At 38.6% G+C, this 27427-nt stretch overlaps 1 protein-coding gene across 3 annotated transcripts in view; it reads right to left on the bottom strand.

Moving 5' to 3' along the window:
• VCAN (versican) overlaps positions 1-27427 on the bottom strand; it is an 87459-nt gene that overhangs the window by 44854 nt on the left and 15178 nt on the right. For all 3 annotated transcript variants that reach the window (XM_040421510.1, XM_040421512.1, XM_040421511.1), the window contains exons 3-6: positions 11703-12080; positions 11262-11436; positions 9878-10005; positions 3750-4037 (exon numbers count right to left, since the gene is read on the bottom strand). In XM_040421510.1, coding sequence (XP_040277444.1) covers positions 3750-4037; positions 9878-10005; positions 11262-11436; positions 11703-12080 — 969 coding nt within the window. The remainder of the gene's footprint in view (positions 1-3749; positions 4038-9877; positions 10006-11261; positions 11437-11702; positions 12081-27427) is intronic.

The raw sequence follows: 27427 nt of genomic DNA, 5'->3' as shown, positions 1-27427 counted from the left end.
GCAGAAGATGTGCCTAACAAGGAAACATGGCTTATGAAATATAGCAAACGGCACTAAAAAGACTATATTAGTAAGTGCCATATAGTCCTCTTACATACACATTGATCAACACTACACAGAAAGTGGCCAACTCCTTTAAACATACCTAATCATTTTGGCCTGAAAGGACATATGCCAAGAAAGGTGTCTGGCAGTGACTTATTCACCTCTCCCTATAGAGAAAGCATGCACTCTTGACCTAGCTGAGCATTCATGTGCATATGGGTGGGGCATTCAGAAGAAATAGCTGTCTTTTCAGTTATAAAGGACTTCCTGGATTGGAGACCACATTGTCTATACATGATAAATCCACTGTGACCAGTGGTAGCATGCAGAATATTTTTTTCAACAAACTCCTTAAGCAGCACAGTTGTCATATTGATATATACCGATACTTCAGCTATGGCCTTATAAAGAACAGCAGATGGTCTCCAGATTAATCCAGCTCTGGTAACTAGCTTTGGGCCAAATAGAGCTCCATATGTCTGGACAAAATGGTTTTCTCCGCGACTTAGTTTTTCAAGAATCTTAAGTGCCGGAAGTATCTCCCCACCATATTGATTTCCTACTTAATAAGCTACATATGAAACAAAATGGCTTTCTCCATTGTGAACTTTTTTCTTATATTATTTTTTTTTTATTTATCTCAAAGCTTTTTAGAACTATAAATCTGATTTGCTCTAAGAAATGCTTGCACAAATCTACACTGCTTATCACCTTGCACCTTTTTAGTCAGTGTTTTCCTGCAAAAATCCAGATGTTAGTGATGTCATTGAATGATTACAAGACTGTAAAATATGAGGGTGTGTTAGAGTCAGAAAAAGCTGTAAAAAAAACTCCTTTATAGCTATAGACTATGGAAAAATGGTTGGCTGGCAATTTTTATCTGATTTGAGATCTTCAACAATAACACAAGTCAGGACTCAACTATACTAATAATTATTAAATGTTTAGTTAGAGGCGGGACAGTACCGACTTTCTTTTCTCTGCGCCTAGACAGGAATTAAGAGGAGATACGCTTAAATTATTTGCAGGCGCTGGTTCATAGATATAAGTATATATTATCTGCAGTGAAGGGTCCTAGACACACCTCATGTCTATGCATCAGACAGAAAGTGATTCAAGCAAGTAACACTCATGCAAAAAAAATATATATATATTAGTTCCTCTGTATCAAGGGACCAAACTCATGGGGAAAGTATTTATGAATCACATTTTTTCCCATACATTCTTAGGTAATTATACTACTCTGTGTTCCAATGTTTGACTTTAGTCTATATGAAAAGTTAAAGTTCTAAAGGCTTACTCAGCACAGGGTCAAGTGGCCACTCCTAATACATCTATCTTGTATCATGCAAGGCATGCTCATCATGACAGTTTTAGTATATTGATGATATGAAATACAGGAGGAGCAACTGATGTATATTAACTTGCTTGATGTTTTTTCTTTAGAGATTTTTGGCCTTTTTATTGTTGTATTTACTTTTTGCCTCTATTCAAAACTTTATATTGGCTAATAAACAATTTGTAACCTGTACAGGATTCCTCTTACCAGGAAAACTGCATTCTTAACAAACAAGGGGGTAAAATATTGGCGTACATGTCATAAAAAGGATGCAGAGAGGAAAACAGTCACTAGGCACTTCTGTACTTGGTAGGAAAAAAAACATTATTATGGGGGCATTATAATCTTTGCTATGAGGTGCATTCTCTTCCATATAGGCTATACTTCTAAAATAAATGACATGAGATAGTTGAGGGGCCCAATTGTACATCAGGGCCTAGAAGCCTTATCTATTAATTCTGTATATAGAATGTTGTGCATATGATAAATATGGGTAGTTATTGAAAATTCACATTTGTCCAATGTGTATTATCAACTTAAAGGGATTTTCCCCCATTGACTTATCCACTATCCACAGGTCACAAGAACAAAGGTCCCAGAGTGCCCCATGAAAACCACTTCATTCCTGTCTATGGGACTACCGAGTACAGCGCTCAGAGCTATCTCCACCAATCCCCAGGATGGAACGGAGCACTCCAGGACCACCATTCTCATGGCTGTGCAACTGAAATCTTGATCCATCACTTATCCCTATTCTGTGGATAAGGGATATGTATTTTTATTGAGAAATCTCCTTTAATATCTCATGTAACTCTTATCTTATGTAAAAAAAAAAATCCAATTGCTTATTCCTAAAATATCAGCACAAAGTTGTGATTATTTCAACAGTTTTATTGGTTGGACCATCCTTAGAAGCTTCATATATGTATATGTATATATCTATATATATATATATATATAGATATATATATAGATAGATATATATATATATATATATCTATATATATATAAATAGAGAGAGAGAAAGACAGTGACCTTCAGGAGATAAATGATTAAAAGTACTTTTACCCTATTAGCAAAATGTGTATATAGAGGAGATTAGATAGCTATACAATCTGCATGTGATCTTGAAGAAAGCTCAAGATATCCTAGCAGTTGACCTAAATATGAGAAATTCTAGACAATGGTTTGTATTAGTTTCTGTGACTAACATTTCAGCTGAAGAAAATTTCCAACACTGGAATTAAAGGTCATAGGGATTCATTTATTACCATGGGAGGAGTAGAAGGTTTTTACTGTTAACAGCTGCAAAAGGTGACATCATCTTTCTTGTAACATCTGGATCACAGGCCTTAAGTATAGCTAATGTAAATTATGGGACGAAAGTGTGTGTTTGAACAATTGTTCTAGCTCCACACCGACCCATTATTGAAAAATGTGCGATCTTATCAGTACTGAAGCAGGAAATAGAAGTTTTTGATAAGACTCACAGTTTACACTGTCTAAAAAGGTTCATGCCCCAAGCGAACACTTCAGTAATGGGCCTATTAGACTGGATGATTTTCAGGCCAAGTATTGGGAACAAGTGAAGGTTCAATCTCAATAACTGTCTTGTATAATTGTGATACTCATTTATTGGCTGATTGGCATCTTTCATCAGGAGGAAAAACTCAGGATTATAAGCAGCACATCTCCATGTGTAATCATTAGAACTAAACAGGAGAAGAACGATGGCATCGGCCTGCATAATAGGTTGATGGAGACGAGCGACGATCAACGTGTTTCTTGTCGACTATAATATCAGGCAGTCTGATAGGGTTCCAAATGATAAAATGAGGAGAGCATCGGGGTCAACTTGAGGAGTATAGATAATATACATTTCTAATACAATATTTGAATGTCTATGAGTTTGGCATGCTGATTTCTCATATAATAAATTTCCATGTTTCCACGTCTATAGGTTTCATATTTTTTATTAACAAATTTGCATTGAAGGACAACATAACATCGGAATGGAGCCTTAAATATGTCTTAGTGCAGTCACTGACGATGGTGTCTCCCATGGCTTGCTTGCATGTAGCTTTCGGGACAATAGTTGCAAATACTATTACTGATTCATGTCAAGCTGTAATGGTTGTAAAGAGTACAAAATATTACTGCCTTACTGTGAAATGTCGTAAGTGCACTTCAGTAATATGAGGTTGGATATGTAGACTTCTTGCATGGACACTAATAATATAATTAAGCTATGTCTACATACTCTGCATTGGGCAGCTTTCACCAGGGTTAGTGAATCACAAGACACTAGGAGCAGAACAATAAAATAGCACAGCATTACTAGTACTAGGTATAAATGAGTACTTACTTTGGACGCAATATGCATTATATTTTTCTTTTGGTTGAGGGAAGTATGTTTGGTTGGTAAATCGATATTTAGTCCTCACCCCAAGGAGGCCACCTCCACACTGGGGCCTTGCCAAAGACACTGGGTAACGGACACTACCATCTGCTAGCCAGCCGTAATCACATTGGTCAAAGCCTGCACGCCATGCAGCATACATGTCTCCCACTGTTGCTAAGACTGCATTCTTCTCCTCGCAAGCTTTTTTGGCTTCATCAAATGTCACCTTTTTGGGCAGGTGGAATAGGTCACCTGAAAAAAATATAAAGTTAATTATTGGCCCACTCACCAGCGGACATACTTTACCTTCATTTTATATAACCAATGAAACTCAGCCATGAAAAATAAGAACAACAGAGACTGAGTTACTGAACTTTCTATAAATCAAATACATCAAAGTTTTAGACTATGATATTTCACATAATAAAGACTGGTTCTCAGAGAAGTCTAAATAATCTTAGAAAGTTAAGGCAGGAACCAAAAGTCATTTTCGTCTTTCTCTTCCAATTTTAAGTTGCAGCTTTAATCTTAGAACAAACCACTGCTAAAAGCAAAAGTATCCCCAGCACACAAACACAAACAATGAGGTATTTTACTTGGGAAGGATTTTCTCCAGGAACTATTGGTAGCTGTGAGTTGTGCGCTCATGTGTAAATACCAGGTTAGACCTTCATCTTGTGAAATGAACAATCAGACAGAAGGAACCAGCAGGAAAAATGTGATAATTAAAGAACCAGCTCTAATGTCTTACTAGTCTCATTGTATTAGCGTTCTATAAATCATTATAAAACAAGAACTGTCTCATCTAAGTCCAGTATCTAATAGATTAATGCATCAACCAGTAAAAAGGCCACCTCAAACACCTCAACAGGAGGTTTTGGAATTAAGAGGCAGGATCCACTATTTTTTCACCCAAAAACAGTGCCACTCTGACATTGCAACTTATCGACATTCAAGGGTCGGGCTACAATACCCAACACAACCTATGTGCAAGAGTGGTGCTATTCATTTTCATTTTATTCTAAAAAATTCATGATGGCCACACCGCTTCTCAGCTTGTCTTAACACATCTTGATGCCCTTGGATTGACCAGCACTGCTCACATGAACAGTGCTGGCCAATCCAAGAACAGGGCTAGACAAACAGGAAGGGTCTTGGGCTACCTATGCAGATCGTGCGCCTGATAAGTGGTGCAGCCATCTTGAATGGCAGAAGAGGAGCCCAAGAACTAGAGGACCTGCAACTAAAAAGGTGGAAAGGAGGTCACCATGTAAGTATTTATTTAGCTTCCTAGTTAATATGAATCTTTTTTCTTCAACCAAACCGACGCTTCAACCTATTCCAATAAATAAAACTATACCCTAATGATCAAGGCATAGCTTCCTGTTTATAAGTGAAAAGGGAAATGGAAAAAGCAGAAACAAGGTTTTATAGCTAAATGTATAAAGAATTTAGCAACATCAGGATGGTAGAATAATGCTAAAGTCCATATGCAATACAGACTCATGCTATAACTGCAGAGCAGAAGATGGAAACCATGACAGCGTTAATGTTGTAGACAATAATGCAGTGTGTGTTAACTTTGGCGGGCTTTTCCATCCAGGTTGAAGTCAGCACTCGAAGAATTGACGGGATTTTCCTGTTCTGTGTGTATGCAGTTTAGGATTGAAAGAAAAACACCTGACTATGTACGGGTTCTATTTTATGACTGTTAAATACCACAGACTAGACTTACGAGGCAGGCTTTCTGGTCCAGACAAAGGCTGATTCAGAATCATCTCACTGGAAAGTGCTAGACGCTGTCTTATTAGCCTGTTCTTCAAAAGTCTGTCAAAGCTTAAGCACCCGGAGTTAGATTCTGCTTTCATGTTTCCTTATTAATATTATCCCACCTGTTTAGTTTGCCACTTTATTTATCCCCAAGCATATATGCATGTGTTTTATGATGCCTGGAGAATATTAAATAGACGGCTTGCAAAATCTTACATGCCTTGCAGTTTATAGTTAGGGTGCAAGTTTCCAGGCAACTTTTTTTCCCTTTATTTAAGTTTGTGATCAGTATTTTTAATACAAGACCTACGCAAATTCACTAGGCTTTAGTCATAAGGATATCAGTGCAATTAGTTAAAGGGGTTACCCTAAAGGATGACGTATCACTAGCTTATAGGTTCCAACTAGACATGAGCGAAGTATTAAAAAATTGGATTCGGCTGCTTCGCTAAATTTGAAATTCTTTTTTGCTTTGTGACGAATTACTTCATCATGAAGTGCATTTGTTTGTAAAGTAGTGAGTCCAATGACAGGGAGCGGTGATTGCGCTGCTCCACATCATTGTACCCCATCAGATGATGCGTTCATACGTGACCGCTGCCTCTGATAGCAATAATCGGGTGTAAAAAATAAATAAAAATTTAATCATACTTACCTCATCAGGTCGGCCACCGTCACCTTGATTGAAGATCTAGCATGAAAACTGGTTGTGATCCTGCTAGATCTTTAATCAAGATGGTGGTGGCCGGGCCGTTGCGAGCAAATAGATGAGGTAAGTAGGATTTTTTATTTTTTTTTTACACTATTTCAGGGAAAGTCGATTTGCTATCACGAAGCACGAGGAAATTCAGCTTTGCGGCGATTCAAATTTTCCCCGAATTTTCACATCATGGACTTCAATTTCAGCACCCCACACCACCGCCGACCCGCTGTTCAGGTGTAGCTTCAGCATTGGAACCACACAGGGCCATCAACTGCATAGTGAAAAAAGCTCATCACTTCAGTGGGAGCAGCCCTACACTACACAGTTGATAAGGCCAGAGCTATACCCAAACAGCTGACCAGCAGGGTTGTAGGGTGTCAGCACCCCACTGATCAGCTGGAAGTTAGGCCACCACTTAATAAAAGCTGGACTTCCCCTTTAACTCGCCCCACATGTGTAGATCCCAATTTTTTTGTCTCACTGAAAATCTTTCTGTGTCCAAATTTGACATCACTTTCTTCCCAACATAAAATTTGGTTGGTTAGAAAGAAGCAGGTGACAGATGGGAAGCAGTACGACTGCAGAATCAGACTACACAGGGTTTGTTTGTAGTCTGTTACTATGGAGATGAATAGACATAGCAACTATAGACACTGGTCTATAAAACATGGTTGGAAAAGAGTGCATAATGGTTGAGCACAAGAAAACTTTACCTTAGGTTTATTGGTTGATACTAAAACAGTGTTTAGAAATTTTGCACTCAGAACTATGACTATTATCAATATTATTATAATACTCAAATATTATAAAAATATGTTTTGCTACAATAGATTTATATATGTATGTTTTAGCCCTAAGCTTTCAGCTGTTAAATGTAATATAAACCCCTGCTGTCTTCTGCCAGCTTCCCAAGGTCCTTTTTATTTTTATTAGAGATTTTAGCTGTACAACCTCACTTGACCTCATACATTAGCGCAAAAGAAACTATTTTTAGACCATGCGCATTAACTGGCAGTATTAATTGTCAGAAAGAATCTCAGGATGCCAGTGAGGGATATCTAATATATAATGCTAATTTCTAGCTGTGGATTTTTTTTAGGAAAACTTAATCTACCTGATTTACTGTAGATATAAAGGCATTCATATAAGGATCAATTCATCAGAGTCTTCGAGGTATCTGCCCATCCCTGTTTTTGCAGCCCTCCTAAAGCCATAACTTTTTAATTTTTTTTCATTTATATTGCCGTATAAGAGCTTGTTTTTTGCAGGACAAGATGCACTTTCTAATGGCACCATTTACAGTTGCATACAATATGGTGGAAAGCGGGGAAAAATCATTTTGCCACTGTTTTATGTTTTTTTTTACAGTTTCATATGCAGTAAAATTGACCTGTTACTTTTTTCTCTGGGTCAGTAAAATGACAACGATACCACATATGTATAGTTTTTCTTTGATTTTAATATTAACTTTGGGAAAAAAAACAAATTTTTGATTTGCATCACTTTTTATTCAAATTTTTTGTGGGATGTAAAGTGACCAAAAAACAGCAAATCGTTTTACCATTTGCTATATTGGATAAATATTTTCATATTTTAATAGTACAAGCGTTTTCAAATGCAGAAATACCCATGATGTTAATTTTTTTTAATTATTTATGGATTTTTATTAAAATTTTGGGGAAAGGGGGTGATTTAAATTTATATATATATGAAGTTTATGAGAATTACACTAGCAGGGTCTCCATAGAAACTAATGTGCGGCAGCTCTGTACCACTCCTGAGTAGAGAGGCCGCTGCACACTGCATCCGACTCCCTCCTAGAGGGGAACCGGTACACAGCCAGGAGCTTGTGCTCCCAGTCTTTAACTTCCCAGATGTGACCACGGCATCTGAGGGGTTAAATGTATCAGATCGACGTTATAAACAACATTTTTAAATGCCCAACCGCCGATGTAAATTTACGTGGGGTGGTCGGGAAGAGGTTAAAGTCTCCCTGATACTGAGCATTTTCCAGTGCCAGAAGCACTTAATGTGGATGTGTCATTTCTACAAAAGCATCTGATTTAGTAAATAATTGTGAAGCATATTTTCTGCATTTTGCCGTTCCGTTCATATTTCTGTTAATGAAATGGTTTATGAATAAATTGACAAATGGGTGTCACCAGTTGGGGGTGTGCCTCTACACACTCTTAATCTGTCCATCCAATCAGTGCTGGATGTGGCAGACCTTGATGGAGCATGCCCCTTTGACAAGCGGGTGGTGACAAACATTTGTTACTTTATTTATACATTTTTAATAGGAATAACAAAGGAGTGGCATTAAGCCAAAGACTCTCCATTGTTATTTCATGCAAGATACAAGTATTTACCAAAACAGACAAGTCAAGAGAGCTTATAGATACTCTTTAAGGCTCTTACATTGTCTGATTCTCAATCAGATTCCCAAAACATCGGTTCCTACATGACCATTGTAAGACGTTTAAAAATTGATGACAATAATGCAGTTAGAAACATCAAGTCCTACCTTAATATTTTCTGATTAGCTGCCATTTACCATTTTAGGACTAAAAGGTTATAAGATATAAGGTATAAAGTTAGGCAAACGAGGGTACTTTCTTTCGGAAACAGCACCATTCTTGTCCATAGGCCGGGTCTGTTATTGCAGCTCATTCCTATTCATTTCATTGAAGCTGAGCTGCAATACCAGACACAGCCTATGGACAAGGGTGGAGCTGTTTGTGGAAGAAAGCAGCCACTTTTTTCTAACCTTATACAACCTCTTTAACTATAGGTCAACTTATGCTATGAGTTACTGCAAGGTAAAGGTGTCAGCTTACGTAACGACCACAAGGCTTTTCAGAACAAAATTTTTTCTTAATTACGCTATAGCCAGAGGTTCATAGAGTCGATTCTGGCGTACCCTCTATGAAAATCCTATCAGATATTAATTATTTAACAAAGTCATGAAAACAGCCCTTACTGATAATACACTGTATAAAAGACCAAACGTTAAAGGGGTTCTGTAGTTTTTTTAAACTGATGATCTATCCTCTGGATAGATCATCAGCATCTGATCGGCGGGGGGTCCGACACCTGGGACCCCTGCCGATCAGCTGTTTGAGAAGGCAGCGGCGCTGGCAGTAGTGCCGCGGCCTTTTTCGCTGTTTACCGCAGGCCCAGTGATGTCACAACTAATATCACTGGCCTGGGCGGGGCTAAGCTCCATTCAAGTGAACAGAGCTTAGCCTCGCCCAAGCCACTGATACTAGTCGTGACGTCACTGGGCCTGCAGTAAACAGCGAGAAGGCTGCGGCGCTACCTTCTCAAACAGCTGATCGGCAGGGGCCCCGCGTGTCGGACCCCCGCCGATCAGATGCTGATGATCTATCCAGAGGATAGATCAGTTTAAAAAAACTGCAGAACTCCTTTAATAGTGTTTTCTAAATGCGCTAGCTGCACAGTCTGCTTAAACTGAAATCTAACTGACCACATAACTATAGGGTTGGGTCAAGTGTTTTTTTTTTTTTACTCAATATAAATGTAATGCTCTGAAGTGAGGCTTCCTGACCCTCAATTCACTGGTGTCTTTAAAATAAAGCACACAGTTTTAGAATCTCACCGTTTGCTTCGTCTACAAAACAATATACATCATATTGCTCCTCAGCTGGACGCCTTCCGTAGGTTCGTATTCCCTCTTTCCCTTTTTTGTCACCATAGCAGCCAGCTCTTGGATTACGGATTGGATACCTTAAAGAAGACAGTAACAGGAAAATATTGTTTGTGCCTCTTGGTTACTGGCTGTCATCATTATTACAGTCATTTTATTCCTCTACCCTATTATATGCAGATCAATAACTCCAACCATAGGGTGACACTAAATCAGCAGCTAAAACTTCACAAACATCTATACAGTCAACTATTATGCAAGAACAAAAATGAACACAGTTTAAATTATATTAACTATTTTCAAAGAGGATAATGCACCCTTAAGATATCCCGAAACCTCTAATAAATGTACTGTATAATGTAGAGATGGTTGTAAATCACTTTTAACACAATGGATTGCTAAAAGGGGTAGCCTGGTTGAGAAAGTCCACTTTCTAATAACATTCTAATCCCCTTTGAGGTGATAAATGGGGGTCCTCCTTCAGGAATTCAGTAAGCCAGAGCAAACAGTGGTAACAGACTGCAAAAACCCAGCATATGTGGGCATTAAAGGGGTTATCCAACATTAACCTCCCGGAGTGGCCAACCTGCAGTGAACATACTTATCTGGTCCCCACCACTGGGTTCTGCCTCCATCACTCCCCAGCCTGCCCTTCATCTCCCTGGTGTGCTGATATCAACATCCTGTTAATGAGGGGATGGGGCATATGACCGCTGCAGCCAGGTGCTGGCTGCAGTAGTGACCTGATCGCCTTGTGTCTCAACAAATGGTTATTTGGAAAAGGTCAATGCTGAAGCCACTTATCAGCTTTAGCGGTCACTGCCCCCCTCCCCCACCATCAACAGGATCTTGATATCAGCACACCAGGGAGATGAAGAGCTAACTGGAGACCAAACCCAGCAGCAAGGGCCAGGTAAGTATGATGTAATGTTAGATAATCCCTTTAAACAGATGATCCATTCATTTCAATAGGTATAATGTACTGTTATTTATATGGTGGCATTGTCAGGAAATTCAATTCTTGCTGCTGGTCTCCCCCGTATATTACATCTGATCTTTAGCAGGAGTCTCAGCAGTAAGACAACTTGCAATCAGGGTATTTTTGTGGAACTCTTCTAACAGAAAGGGAGGGATACCTACAGAATTCTTGGTCTCAAGCAACAGGGAACCAGTGCCCGTAGCATCTAAAATCAGACTCAAGAATCCCATCTATTTCAAAACATCAATTTGCAGGCCATAAATTACATAGTTTTAGCATTTTGCTTCTCACAAACTAAATAGTGATTTCACTGATTAGAAAATATACAATGGAAAGTGAAGCGTTATAATATTTTACCTAACACTTTGGTCAGCCAGCCAGCCAGCATCACACTGCTCAAATCCATCTTCATAGGCCGCTCTCAGTTGTCCAGGTGTTGCAATTTGGGCACCATTGTCAATACAAGCCTTTTGGGCACCTTCAAAATCTAAAATGTATTTGTCTACCGACGCCCGATAGTGAAACACAACACCTGCAAAATAAGAATGACACATAACAACATCAACTATAGTTTGATGCAATTATCAATTTGCAAAATGGCTGAAAATGTTACCAATCCATGGTGCTTTACAGTTTTAAGGTAACATATAACATTCTTGTTTAGGAAATGGATAAAATATAGTAAAAAGAACCATTGCTTAGCAAAGTATGATGGATGTAAGCAGTTAGAAGTATGTGTAGACTATAAATTTATTGATCGTGATGAGAAAACTACTCCAGTATAAGTGTAACCCTCACCTGAAACGTCCAAAGAGATGGTATCTTGAGTATCTTCAATTCCAAACAGCACCTCGCAGCGGTAGGTACCACCGTCGCTAGCACGAAGTTTGACCACTGTTAATGATGCATCACCAATGTCTTCTGGATGACTAGGTACAGACACTCTACCCCTATAATTTTGGCCAATTTTTATTCCACCACTTTGGGCAACTAAAACTGTAGTTTCCTTTGGATCTTTTCCATCTCTACTTTTCTCTATTTTTGTCCATTTTATCCTCAAAAATTCAGTTGTAATGTTGTAGCTTGGTGGCAGCGTAGGTATTGTTGAGAAGAAGCATGGTAATGTCACTCTTCCAGACAATAATCCTTTGACAGGAGGACTTTTTTCCAATTTAACTGAAAAGATAAGATAAAGATAAGTTATATAAGAACCTAATATAACAAATACGTTATTTAACGTTAAAGGCTATGTACAGCACACCTTTGGGGGTAATTTTTTTATTATTGCATTGCACTTATTTTAAGCTAAAAATCGTTTTTTCAATTGGTCTTAATTAAAAATATGGAATCCTTTTTTCTGTACAGAGCTGAGATGCTGTAGTAGCAGCCCGTGGATAGTCTGTTTTTTCCGTCATGTGGGAGCTGACAGGCTCCTTATCTCTGCTCTCTGGCCTTATAAACACCCATTATAGCTCAGTTCTTATCTTACTGATAAGAATGTGACTTAAATACCTGTTTATGACATCTTAGTAGTTTAGAGATAAGGTTTATTTGATGACCGGCACAAAGAGAAAGTACCAATCACACAGCTAGTAAACAATTAACCCTTTGTGACAAAATGCCTCAATATTTTTTAATAAAGGCCAATTGAAAATATGACATTTAGCCAAAAATTTGTAAAATGCAATCATAACAATTGCTTCCGAAGGTGTACATAGTGGCATAATTTTCCCCTCAATTTTGCATTTTATCTTTCCAAAAGCAAACCACAAAAAAATGTTTTTTCTGCCCACACGGAATGCAATGCCAGTGCCCATCAGAAGTGATTGCCCGTAATCGCCGGCTGGCAAAAATAAAACAGTCATAAACAATCAAAAGTGGGCAGAACATTTTCAACAACATAATTGTGCTGCATGTGCAATAACCATCCCAAATGACCCCCAGATTGCCTACGTATAAAGTCCTTTATGTTCCACAAATCAAAAGAATTTGGTTTCATTATTTTCCTACTTTGCTTCAACAAATTACATCATATTTGTCTGGAATGTATAGGAAGTAAGTGTGGGCTGCCAAGTGATTTGGATAATGGTTTAACTACTCTGCTCAGTGTAAATGCATAAAACAATCATCTCTATTGTTGTCTACTAAAACCTTTGTGAATACTATTTTCCTTTGTAGCCTCAGGACCCAGAATAGTCCACAAGGAGAACAATAATACTACAAATACTCCAAGGGTAATTTATACCATCTTCCAGCTGAGATTTGTGGCTACAAGGCGTTTTTTCAGGGTCTGCAACTGTATCCATCAGCCAGTATGATGTCCTTGAGTGAACTGTATGTAAAATTCACATGGATTTTCATAATATAAAAAATACTATTTAAATGCATTGTCCAGGATGAAAGTAGAGTGTCTGCTTTAATTCCATAAACCATGCCATTCTTTTCAATGGACTGTGTCTGGTATGGCAACTCAGCTCCATTCACTTGAATAAGGATGGGCAGCATTACCAGAGACAGTCCATGAGCAAAAATGACACAGTTCCTTGGGGGGAGGGAAGAATCAAGGGTAGTAGTAACAAAATGTCAAAGTCTGGCTATAAGTTTCAAAAGACAGTCTTGACAAAGTGTTTCCTATTTTATTATGAACTCAATGTCAGGTGAAGTCTTGGTTTAAAAGAAGATTCAATAGTTTGGTCCAAGGTAAAATGTCTGACAACCACCATGGTCAACAGGACATGCCTCTGATCTGTTACCACAGTAGTGTGGAGTTTGGTGTATGCCTCTTTGTGCTACACATTGCCATATACTGGTGGATATAATGCATATGTTATGGCTGTGGATGTGGACCCATTGGGACAACCAACAGATTTGACTCTGGGCTACTTCTAACTAAATTATCCTGGCAATCCCAGGGTTTCACCCTTTAACCCCTGTGCAGAGATCTGGACTTCTCTGCAGGGGAAACACCATGCCGATACCTTCTGTAGTAGTCTCTATGATTGAAAGCTGACTCATGGGATCAAGAGACACAGCTGCAAGGCAAAATCATAGTCAGGGGTTAGCCTAGGTCAGGCCATGCATAGTATGTGAAGCATGGTATAAATGGTCCAAGGTCAGGGTTGGCAGCAAAATTTCAATACGGAGTTCAGTCAGCAGAGACTCACAATCCAGGAAATGGGGAGCAGGGGGAAGTAGGTACAAGGGCAGAAAACATAAACAACACACTTTCACATGATACTAGCAACCTAGGGAACCTAGTGCTCAGGCATCTTCCCACAGGGGAAGGTGCCTTAAGTACTGCAAGGCAGCCAGCAACAGACTGGAGCAGATTAGTGTGCACAAACTGGCCTTTTAAGAGCAGATGCACATGCCCTATGGGCATAAGAGAAGGGCCTCTCCAGCAAGCAGGCTGCAGCATGCAGGGACACAGGTGGATCAGCACTGGCGGGATACAGAAACCCGAGACAGGTGAGTCGAGCAGAGCTGGTCGTGTGCCTCTGCTGTAACAGCATATATCCAGCATAACATTAAGTAACCCAATACGATTTCTGGCTTGTTAATAAGATATATAATTTATTAATATCATGAATGATTAGTCTCTGTCTCTTGTTGCTAAAGCAAAAGTGTCCATGGCATGTAATAGGTCTGGTTACATGGAACCAGAAGTTTGGTATGCTTGCCACAGTCACATCTGTGAAAAATATTCCAAACTATACATATGTTTCTTATTTAGCAATACACTTAATAATGTAGTATCACAGGCAAAACCTTCATAGTAATGTACAAATAATAGGACTTTTCCGCAAAGCCCTGAGAAAAGGGAGGTTTATAATAAACATATCTTTAAAACACAACATTAGTAGATATACAAACAGATGTTAATTATTAGATATTTTCTTTTTGTTATGTTTTTCTTTTTTTCAACTTTTGGGTACTATGGAGTTGCAAAGATGAAGTTTTCCCATTAAGGCTGTGAAAAATAACCGGGAATGGCTAAGCACGGTGAACGAGATTAAAAAAAAAACATAATAATCTCTTCTGGATGTCCCATTTCCTGTGGTGCGTCTCCATCCCTGTCACTTCCAGCTCCCTCTGGCCAGAGATCAGATGTGTCACCAAGTCAAACTCCTCATAGAAATGAGATTGTTGACTGCTTCTACTGAACATGGTGGGTTCTGTCAATAATACTCTAAAGTGCATACTAGCCTTCAAGGGGTTGGCCCATCTGGGATGTTGATGGCATATCGCTAGGATATACCTTCAATGTTAGATGCAGGTCCCACGTCTGGGACCCACTCATTTCTCCAGACCAGGGCTCCCGAAGTGAACAGAGAACAACAGCTCATGCCCAGCCCCTTCTCTGCATTGCTATGAAAGTTCCGAAGATAGGCAAATGCTGGCTTGGTTATTTCCAGCAATCCTGTAGAAGTGAATGGAAAGCATGCCGTGCAAGTGCCGTATGCCCTCCTTCACTTCAAGGGTCTTGTTCCGGAGATAGAAGCGAGTTCCAGAGGTGGGAGCTGCACCTATCTAACACTGAAGTCATATCCTAGTGATATGCCTAAAATGTCCTAGATGGGCCAACCGCTTTAAGACTTTGTGATCTACAGGTGAAACTCAAAAAATTAGAATATCGTGCAAACATCCATTTATTTCAGTAATGCAAATGAAAAGGAATTGCATTAATGCAGCTTGAAATTAGAATTTTGTGAAAAAGTTCAATATTCTAGGCTCAAAGTTTCACACTCTAGTTAGCTTATTAATCCATACCTTCTGAGCAAAAAATTTAGACTTTGGGGTTTCATAAGCTGTTAGCCATAATCATCCATATTAAAACAAATAAAGGCTTGAAATATCTCGCTTTGCATGTAGTTTCACCTTCTAAGTTGCATTACTAAAATAAATGAACTTTGCACGATATTCAAGTTTTTCGAGTTTCACTTGTATAATGTGCATTCACATAAATTGAGCATATGACTTCTAGTTGAGAAGGCAATGGTAAATGAAAAATTTTGGAGGAAGAAACTTCTGTGTGTGTAATGCTTGAAAATGGTTGAATGTAATTTCTTTCCACATTACTTTGTAAGATTACGAGGTGGCTAGACATTCACTATGGGAGTCGGTTTGTTCAAGCTTTCCATTTCAGTAGTAATTAAGCAGAGTCATGAAACGTATGCACCTTACAGCCTGAAGGCAGATACAATGACGCAATTACTTTCTGTCTATCACCCACATTACCGCACGTGATCACTGAGATAATGGTGTCTGTCATCATGACACTTCAGGACTCTCAATAGTAGAAGATTCTTTTTGACCCTCCATTCACCTTTATAACTGGAGGATTAATGCAGAATGAAACGTGCCGCATTTTATGCATTTTACTGAACAGTTTATGACCAAACATGGAAATGAAACATTTCTAGAAATAAAATAAGCTTAAATGCTGAAGAAAACCCAAAAAACATTTGTTTCCTATTAGTATCATTAGGGATCTGCTGAGCAAACCCCATTGGATTGTCCATACGTCTGTAAAAAACTAAAGAAACAAGTCTCATTTTAATGTTCAATGCACTTTGGCACAAAAGCTATTGTTAGATGATGAAATACTAAATTATTTTTAAATGCGAGAGTTGGATTTTATTCTAACAAAACTAACTTATAAATCACTTTTCACTCTGTTGTTAGAATTTCCCAGCATTAATGGCAAAGTACAAGTCTTAATTGGACTTCCTTAGAGACACGGGTAGGGATTGTAGCAATAGAAGAAGTTACTGCCATTAAAAGTAACATATAGGCGAAGGCTAGCTAGAATATATATGTTCAGTAGAGGAGAACAATATAAAAGACTTCATTAAGAGCTTAACGGTGTCACACGCTGACAACAAGGTAATAGCTGTCAAATACTTACCCTGCTGACTAACATTGCGCCAATAAAAACAATAAAAAGTGATTTACATCTACAATCCTAACCACAGCATATGACAGCCAGGGCCCATTTCTTTTCCAACAGTGAAAAGGCAACTGCCGTGCCAAGTCAATGTATCTTGCATATGGTACTGCATTTATGTCAAATATCTACAACACCTACATTGTCATTGTTTAGCACATAAACCTACCTACAATTGGAGACCAGCAACCAGAGCAGAATTCTTTTCAAAGCATCTTACTATAGATTAAAGGGTTTTCTGGGAGTATAATACCAATGACCTATCCTCAGGATAGTTAATCAATAACAAACAAGTGGGGATTTGACTAACAGCTCCCACATGAATAGCTGCTTGAAAAGGCTGCAGCACTCCCGTGAGCGTGGCAGCCTCCTCCAAGGCCAGTGACATCACGTTAATTGATCACATGGCCTACGTGCAGCTAAGTCCCATTCAAGTGAACGGGGCTAAGCTGTATTATCCAGCACAGCCACTATACAATGTACAGCGCTGTGCTTGGAATGTTGTGAGAAGGTCACGGCAGTCACCGGAATTCCTCGGTCTAAAACCTGAGTCAGACCCCTAGCAATCTAATACTGATCACCTATCCTAAGGATAGGTCATTAATATTGTATTCCAACCACAAGCTTTCCTAGAAGGTCAGAAGACATGTCATACACACGACTCAAAAGTCTATTGAAACTGCAGAATTTGATTTTAGCCATGGTCGTCTGAAACTACATGTATATGGCATGATTGACCTTGAGTCGAAAAAAATGACTCCCTGGTGGACCCATCTAGTTTGGCATTTTGCTAGGACACTTGTGTAGGGCCAGCTTAAGAATCTTGCCCCTGGAAAGTCATCAGATCATTAACAGCAGTCTGATAAGCCAATTAGTTCTGGTCAAGGTATAGCATGGTCCTAAGTTTTTTAAAGGTCCCCATACACATTTGTCTTAAATTGAACAAAATGGATGATTTCGACAAAAAAAAAAAATTGTTCGTCTAATGAGATCTAACAATGATGGATTGATGACAGGCCATCATCATCTGAAAAGAAGTTGACCGTGTTTGAAATTTTCCTCCACTGGTCAAATAATCCTTCATTCAAAGAAAGATCTTCAATGATAAAAGATCTTTCTTCAAAAAAGTGATTATCTTTGCCCAGTGTCATTGAGTATATATGACCAGTTTCAGTGACTGCAATGGGCAAAATGAACGTTTGTGAACCCTTCAGAATTTTTCATATTTCTGCATACATTCGACTTAAAACTACATGAGATTTTTACACAAGTCCTAAAAGTAGATGAAGATAACCAAATCAAACTAATGAGTCAAAAATATTGGACTTGGTCCAATTATAGAGGAAAATGATACAATATCACATACCTGTGAGTGGCAAATGTATGTGAACCTTTGCATTCAGTGTCTGTTGTCACCCCATTGCACGGCTATAACTGCAGCTAAACGTTTCCAGTAATTGTTGATTAGTCCTGCACATCGGCTCAGAGTTATTTTAGCCATTCCACCATATAAAACGTTAATGTTGGTAGGTTTCTTCCCCTAAACTGCTTGCTTCAGGTCCTTCTATAACATGTTTCTTGGATTAAGGTCAGGACTTTGATATGGCCATACCAAAACTTTTAAGAAAATGTATCATCAGAATTTAAATCATGTTTTTATGGTTTATATTTTTGTTGGTTATTTTTTTTTTTGAACTGATGGTGAACTTATTTTAATTTTTACATCTATAAAATTTTTAATAATCCTGTAATTTTCACAATGATCACTAGGCCTCAAATATGTTAAGACTTCCTGTCTTTTGAGAGTAGCATTCCTCTGGATCAACTTGAAGGATAATAGGCTGAACTGGATCGATGTATGTCTTGTTTAAGTCTTATAAACTATGTTACTATGTTACATGGGTTACAGACATAATGGACAGGAGCTGACCTCATTGACTTCTATGGGATAGTTTTCTAGGCATGCTCTGTGACCTGTTCAGAGGTCAGATGGGAGAAGATAAGCTGTGATATCACCTATTGTGAATGGTAGATTCTGTGTTATCTATGTAGAGGTGTTACTTGTCATTGTAATTCTAACTGTGGTGATAATGACAATAGCTACTGAAAAGTTAGACCTAGTGGCTAATGTGAAAATTGCAGGATTACACTGTATACATTTTAAAAATATAAAGACATGAAAAAAAAAAAAAAAAACTCACCATAAAATGTGATTTAAAAAGTTCATTTTCTGCTGATACATTGCCTATAACTTTGTTTTTCTTTCACAATTCTTTGGTAGAATGACTTGTGTGCTTAGGGTCATTGTCTTGCTGAATGACACATTCTCTTGAGATTCAACTGATGGACAGATGTCCTGACATTTTTTAATGCAGAATTCATTGTTCCATGAATGAAGTCAAGCCATCTTGGCCCAAATGCAGCAAAACAGGCTCAAACCATGATACTACTACCCCCGTTTCATAGATGGGATGAGTTTGTTTTTTTGCTGGAATGCAGTGTTTTCCTTTCTCTAAACATAACCCTTCTCATTTAAAACAAAAACCTCTATTTTGGTCTCATCCGTTCAAAAACATTGTTACTATAGCCTTCTGGCTTGTCCAGGTGATCTTTAGAAAACTACAGACACTCAGCAATATACATTTTGGAGAGCAGCAGCTTTTTCCTTGAAATCCTGCCATGTACACCATAGGTGATCAGTGCTCTCCTAATGATGGACTCGGAGTCATGAACATTAACATAAGGTAATGTGAGAAAGGCCTTTATTTGCTTACATTGGGTTCCTTTTTGACCCTGCAGACTATTACATGCCTTGCTCTTGGTGTGATCTTTGGATCCTTGGTTGACTAATAATGGGGATGGTAATAATGGTCTTGAATTACTTATTTTTGTACACAATCTGTCTGACTGTGGAATGGTGGAGTCCAAACTCTTAAGAGATGGTTTTGCAACCTTTAAAACCTGATGATCAATAACTCTTCTGAGCTCCTCAGAAATCTCCTCTGTTTATGCCATGATACACTTCCACAAACCTGTGTTGTGAAGATTAGATTTTATCGATCCCTGTTCTTTTTTTTTTTTTCTTTTTTTAAAGGGTTGTCCAAGCACAACTGATTGTCATCCCATTGATTGAAAACATCTGACTCAAATTTTATCTTCAAAATATAAAGGTTTACATTCTTTTGCCACTCACAGATATGTGATATTGAATCATTTTCCCCAAACAATAAATTACCAAGTCTAATATTTTTTTAGTCATTTAAGTTGGTTATCTTCTATTTGGTTATCTACTTTTAGGAGTTTTTTTAAAAACTGATGTTGCTTTAGGTCAAATTTATGCACAAATATAGAAAATTCTGAAAGGTTATAACTTTCAAGCATCACTGAATATAGGTTTCTAAATAATCATTCACCAGATGATCATTCGTTCTGTTGTTGTTCAACTATCAACCTACGTCCATCTAATTTGTACAGCAACCTTTAGATTTTATGACCTCTAGGGCTTTGTCTATTTTGTGCAACATTTTGTATTTAATTTTTAATGAGCTAGTACTGCCAAAATGAAGAAAATAAAACTGCCAAAAATTCTAATAAAACTTGTTTTTTATGAATACTTAGTTTAAAAATAATTTTTTTATTAAATAATCCCTTTAAGATTGTTTTCTTGAACAGCTTTCCAGTGCAAGTTAGTGTACACTTTGCTAGGCAAAATTTACAGTGACTTAAACTTAAAGGTAACCTGTCATTTGGATTTTGGGTATAGAGCTGAGGACATGGGCTGCTAGACAGGTTCCCTTTAAGTACAATTGTAACACAATGGACTTGAGACACACAAAAGTTAAACTGCATTCTGTGACTTAATGCAAATCTGTGAAGAATAGATGCTGAGTATCTTGGGTTCTAACAAACATTACAGAACCAAAATATCTGGGTAACAGGGTTATTAACTGAATCAATGAAGCACATGGTTAAAGGCGTTCAGAGTTTGTGCAATGGTTACAGAAAATGACCAAAAAATACCAAAACATGCACACACAAAAATTTGAAGTGTGATTGGTATTTGACAAATTACTAATTATGGCACGTTGTTTTCATAAATTAGCTCATAATTACTCATCCTTCACTCTAACTTGATGTTATAGAAGTTACCAGAGCACAACACAGTCCCACCTACTCAAATAACATTACTAGGGGAGACTTGGCCACAATGGCTGAATCCAACCTGTACAGGAGGTTTTCTTCATATAAACAACTGATTTATAAAATGACCTAAGAAACCACTTAGTTTCTGATGAAAAGTACACACTGCTAATATTTCTTGAAACACCGACACAGATTGTCCATTTTCTCAATCTTGTTTTTATTTTTTATTTTTTTTGGGGGGGAGGTTTTTTACAGGGCATAAGTTATTCCCCCTGTTTTGGAATTTTTCATTTCCACTGGTTTTCAGCTAACAGCAGAATAAGTATGTTCAGTGTATAGCTATAGTCTAAAGCTGGTAACTCATAACTACTCAACAACTGACAATGCAACATACTTGTCCTATCAGTACAGGTTAATGGGTTTTTCCGAGACTCTAATACTTATGACCCATCCTCAGGATAGGTTGTCAGTATCTGATCATGGGGGTCCGACACCCGGGATCCCCGCCGATCAGCTGTTTGAGAAGGCAGTGATGCTTGCAGTAGGGCCGCATCCTTCTCTCAGCTTTTCCTAGGCCAGTAACAACACATTCATCGGTCACGTGGCCTAGGTGCAGCTCAGCCTCATAGAAGTTATGCTGAGCGAGATACCAAGCACAGCTGCTATACAATGTAAGGCACTGTGCTTGGTATGCACAGAGAAGGCCGTGGTGATCACAGGAGCGCTGGTGCCTTCTCAAACACCTTATCAGTGGGGGTCCTGCGTGTTGGACCCCCACCGATCACATACTGATGACCTATGCAAAGGATAGGTCATCAGTTATAAAATCTTGGAAAACCATTTTAAAGTAGCTTTTGTCATACGTGTAAATCAATACTCATCCAGACGTATAGTCTGTTAACTGCCCACATATTCTTTATTGTCATATGGCATGCCATTTGTACATCCTGACATTAGTGTAGCAATGGTGCACTAACTAGCTCAGGGCCAAGAGCACCAATATTCAGCACTCCACTGAAACTGCATCACTTGATATCCAGTATAGTAATCCACATGGGCATGATACAAGAATCTAAATTAAACTGCAAGGCTACTATCACATCTGTGGCGTGTATTCCGTCTGGCTGTTCTAGAAGAGAACAGCCTATTGGAATTCTCTGGATCTGGCACTGCCGGATACAAGCAGAATGCCCACCAGCCCCATTAGGTTTAATGAGGTCCAGCAGAGAACCTGCCACATTTCAGCAAAAATGCAGAGAATCAGCCAGATAAAACCAAACGATTCCCAGCATTGTCTGTCGGATGAGGCGGCTGGATCTATGTGCCGCAGATGTGAAACTAGCCTAACCTGCTCATCATTGGAAAGATCAAAACTGTATGTTGAATTAAAAAATTCTGTGGCAGTGAACTACACCAACTGTAGCACTGAGACAAAAATAGGATGACAGTCCATATAGTAGGCCATTCTTTAAGGGGTTGACTAGGATTAGAAAAAACAGCACCATTCAAGTAAATTGGTGCTAAGTTGTAAAACTGGATATATACAAGGTAACTGTTGGCCAAACAGTTGTGACTGGGAGAGTGGAGAAAGCTACTATCAGACATCTCTGGCGGATGGCTTATGACCTATAGAACAAAGAGTCGGCCAAGCTGAAATTATGTTGACCCTTCTCATCTCAAAATTTTATGCTATAGAAGATTACGGAGGCTGCCATACACATAACACGGTCAGCTTGGATCGTACATGTTGCGTGTATGGCCAGCTTAAAGAGAACCTGTCACCACGAAATGCAGTTCAATCTGCAGGCAGCATGTCATAGAGCAGGAGCAGAGCAGGAGCTGAGCAGATTGATTTATTGTTTTGTGGGAAAAGATTCAGTAAAACTGGCAATTTATATATTTAAATCTATGCTCTTTCTGATCTCAGTTGTACACGGGGACCATCTTATCAGCGATAGCATTCCCTGTATAGTCACTCATAGTTGTGCATGGCAGGGAGGTCTTAAGTTGAGAAACAGCCAACACTTGTAAATTACAAGGTGATTTTTTTGCTGAATCTTTTCCCACAAATCTGTATATCTGCTCAGCTTCTCCTGCTTTATGAACTGCTGCCTGCAGATTACATTGCATTTCATGGTGACAAGTTCTTGATAAAACCAGCCATAGCCATGACTGTATCTTTGGGGGGGTCGGGGGGGGGGGGAGATCTAACATTCGTCTTTATTATTATTATTATTTAATGATTTATTTATTATTGTTCCATTTATTATTAACTCCTCATTAAAAAAACAATCACCGAATCCTTGATTTTCCCAAATCCTGTGATCAGTAACATACTTGATTAAAATACCAACGGCTAAAAATCACAATGTCTAGGTTTGCCTTATAAAAATGTGCATTGCCCTCTTGCGGGTTTTAGTTGTCTACATGAACATGTTTAACTAATCTCTACCCTGTTTAATCAAAAATCCTTTTCACGCATATATTTATGGCTTTGTGAAAACTAGAAGTGATGCCAGTAATGCATTCTTGCTGGAAATGTTTCAATTTCCCCAGCTAAACACACAACAGTTCACTATTTTCTAATAATTGGGAATTGAATTTTCACACTTCAGAACGTAACAATTTGTCATTCGCAGTTTGGGAGAGAGAGTACATCCAATGGGAACATACCTGGGGTTTGGACTTGAAGGTAATAAATACTAAGGGAACAAAAGCCTCAGTGTTTTCACCAGATGGATTGTGGCAAAGGCTACTATACTGTAAGGAGGAGGATGTTAAACAGGCATTAGGTGCTGAGGGATCAATTACTTGATGTAGACTCTCTATAAATCATTGAAAACCAAGCTAATTGAAATTCCATCTGCACACTTCATCTTAACTTTATGACCATTAACTAGTCCTAGAAAGACACAGCCTGAAAGGCTACTGTGAGGATTAACTACAGAGCAATGGACTTCAATACACTTCTGTGTATCCCACCTTAAACCTCTAAGACTGAAACTCAGACAGAGCTTTAAACTTTGAACTCTACTTCCAATGTATGGAGAAGGAAAGTTGGCACTGACTTTCCTGGACTAAATCCATATGTAAAACATTTTAGGAGAGCTGTATTGAATTATAAAGGTTTTTTGGTCCTTCACAAAGTCACAGTTGGGGTCAACAGCAGGACATTCTAGGAGTCAGCTTAGGAAAGGTACTGGCTCTCCTTAAATGGACCAGCCCTGAGTGGAGTCCAACTCAAAGTGCTCCATGGTATAGAGATTTATTGGCAGTGCTCCATAGGAAAATAATATGCAGAGATGTATCTCCTGAGAAAAGAGAACCCTCAAGGCTTGTTAAAAAGTTGGATTGTGACTCATACGGAACCACTTCCACAAGGTGGCTCTAGAGAAACGGTTCCCTTTTCCCCATGGAGCATTGTCAGTAAGTCTCCATAACATGGAGCACCTCCAGTAAGGCTTGTTCCTTTAAGGAGAGCAAGTACCCTGCTTAGGCTGCATCCAAGGCATCGCACTCAGCCAGCCAGAATTCTACTGCGTACTGATGAGGGGCAAGCAGCCTGAGAACAGCTGTCTACAGATGGATATTTGGTTTGGCTATTTTCCCTTATCATGTCCCAAGGCTTGTTAAAAAGTTGGATTGTGATTCATAGGGAGCTACTTCCACAAGGTGGTGCTAGCGAGATGGTTCTCTTGTCTCAGGAAATACTTCTCTGCATATCCTAGGAGTCAGTATTGAAGTAGCTGATCTCTTTTGAGAAGGGATTGACAGATGTTCACCAGGTAAGATCCATAAATCCTAAACAATACTGGGATGGTATAGCTACCATACTTACACACTGTTATGTTTGTCAAGTCAAGCTCTCTTGACATATCTGTAAATACTTAAATGCCAGTCTTAATAAAGCCCCATAGCTGGCGGTGGATCGCTGAAGTCCGGCACATCCAGTGCCAGTTCTAAATGTAATACAGCTTCCGAGTTGTCTGACATTTAGACCATTTTCTACACCTAAAACAGGAGTAGTAAATGATGAATGAGATGGGCCCCTTCCCCGACCACATCACACCCACAATTTGGCTTGAGCAGGGCAAAGCCGCAGATGGCAGTGCAACTAACTGCCTAATTAGGCATATTTCAGTTTAGTAAATTACCCCCATAGTCCCTATAATATAGCAATTCTGGATCATCTTTTCTAAGAACTCTGTATATTGCTACTATAAATGTATGAATAATTGCCAACTACCAATTGGGTGTGTGTCCCTATATACTGTGACACTGTCCAATCAGAACTGGTAGTGCATTAATTGGGAAGACACACTTCTTTTACAGAAGAATAGCCATACCCAGTAATCAAAATATGCATACATTTCTAGTAGAGATAACAGAGGAACAGCACAAGGCAGGTTTCTAAGAAAAGGTTCTCCAGAATTGCTATATTTATAAAAACTGACTTAATCTAGGAGACATATGTTCTTTAAAAGACATATCAAGTATCATTTTGCTCACAGTTACTTGAAATAAGGTTTAAAAGATATCGGTGTTGTTAGGGGCCATGTACAACATATATTGGCCACCATAAAAGATGGTGCATACTGTTTAAGTGTCACCTCCCCTTAGGGGCAGACTGGGAACTTAAAGTGGTCCTGGAAAAAAAACTTATAAGTGTCCCCATGTAGGCAGGGTAAGCAATACTTTAGTGTAGTACCAAATACCACCCCAGCAAAACTAAATACCACAATGCAGCATTAAATACTGTCCTATCACCATACTGAGGACAGCAATGCAGTTGAATTCATAGGGGCACCTTCGGCTGCTGGCCAGGCACATAAGAAATTGATGCTCTTAACATTAACTGATGCTGAAAGCATCAGATCGTTATGATTCCAGCCAGCGGCCATTAGGAGGACTCGGGCAGTCCCCTGGGCATTGGCCCACTGGGAAATTTTTCTTTGGGGTTTATGGCCAGTCCGCCACGCATGCCCTGTTTAAATATTCTTCATTCTGAAGACATACACTATATTGCCTTATGTTTCAGGATGTCCTATAGGGGAAGGATAGGTCTAATTTTTGAGGTAAAGAGGAGACAAGGTTGGGTTAAAGGTTGTATTAGTTTCTTAGACCTTGGATTCCTCATATTGCCATTGAATGACATTGCACATGATTCCTATTAACTATAATGAGTGCTTCTTCATCAAAAGTTCAATTGTATCTATAATCCAACCTAAAAATCTAAGAATTTTCTTTGATGATATCCTCAGATATCAAGAAAATAAACCTCACCAAGTCAACAAATTTCTTCTGGAATTTAAAAACCAGCCAATATACATTCTCGTTGCTCCTGCATTTTAACAAGATCATCGGAGAAGGGAAAGCTAGATATACAACTTTTCACATCTTCTGAGATCTTTTCCATTTACCGTATGTTTTTTTTCAAAATTGACATCTTTTCTGCTTAAAAGCTCAATGAACAAAGACAAGTATTCTTATCCAGAGGGGATGAAAATAGGTTTCCTCTGAGAACTGTCTTTTGGGATAATGACACCTGCCACGAATTAAGTGGAGGAGGAAATCCATGACTATAAGGCGAGGACATTAATTCACAATGAGAGATAACAATTGAGGTAAAAGGGAGATAAGACTCTAGACTGTGAGCAGACATGTAACAAACACAAAGACTCTTTAATAATAGGGGTTCTGGCTATTATCAATCACTAGCATTTACCTTTTTCACATCTCTGAAAGAGCAATAATGTCAATTGTGTGTTAATTAAAATAACGACTATTGGGCCAATTATCAGGAACGAGGGTTTGGATGATTGCCCCGAGTTAATGTGTCACTGATCACTTGAAGAACTAGCAAAACTCTTGTTTCTAAGGTGATCTGCTGTTTACATGACAAACAAAATCATTGTTTGCCAAAAGCACATTGAACAGTGAAGCTGTATGGGGACAAATGATCGTAGTAGTGATTGTTCATCCCCATATGAAAGGGAAGATGATTGCTGCATTTGAATGCAGTTTAAATGAGCAGGCAATGATCAGGAACAAATGGTTTGTTCTCAGTCATTGCCCTGTGGGCATGTAAATGGTTCCTAGCACACAACTGATCAAACTAGTAAATTCAGTAAAGATCAAAGTGAGACAATAGCTTAAAATACAGATTGAACATTATATTAGGAACTAAATAAAGGTAAGGGTGAGAGCATCTTTCTTGTAATTAAGGACAAACATTTTTAGACAGCTTTTTACTGGGGATGTTTGGGCCCACCAAATTGTGAAGATCCACCCTCCATCTTTACAAAGTCAACTCCAAGTAGGTTTCTCTTGTGCTGGACCCTTGGTTCTCATGTAGGCCAATCAGACAGTTTCTAAATTATTTTACTTATATACCAAGATCAGTTTTACAAAATTCTTCATTTTCACCATCATA

The sequence above is a fragment of the Bufo bufo genome, chromosome 2, assembly GCF_905171765.1.
Source record: "Bufo bufo chromosome 2, aBufBuf1.1, whole genome shotgun sequence".
Classification (NCBI taxonomy): domain Eukaryota; kingdom Metazoa; phylum Chordata; class Amphibia; order Anura; family Bufonidae; genus Bufo; species Bufo bufo.
The sequence above is the reverse complement of the archived record's forward strand: the minus strand, read 5'-3'. Positions and strand labels throughout refer to the sequence as shown.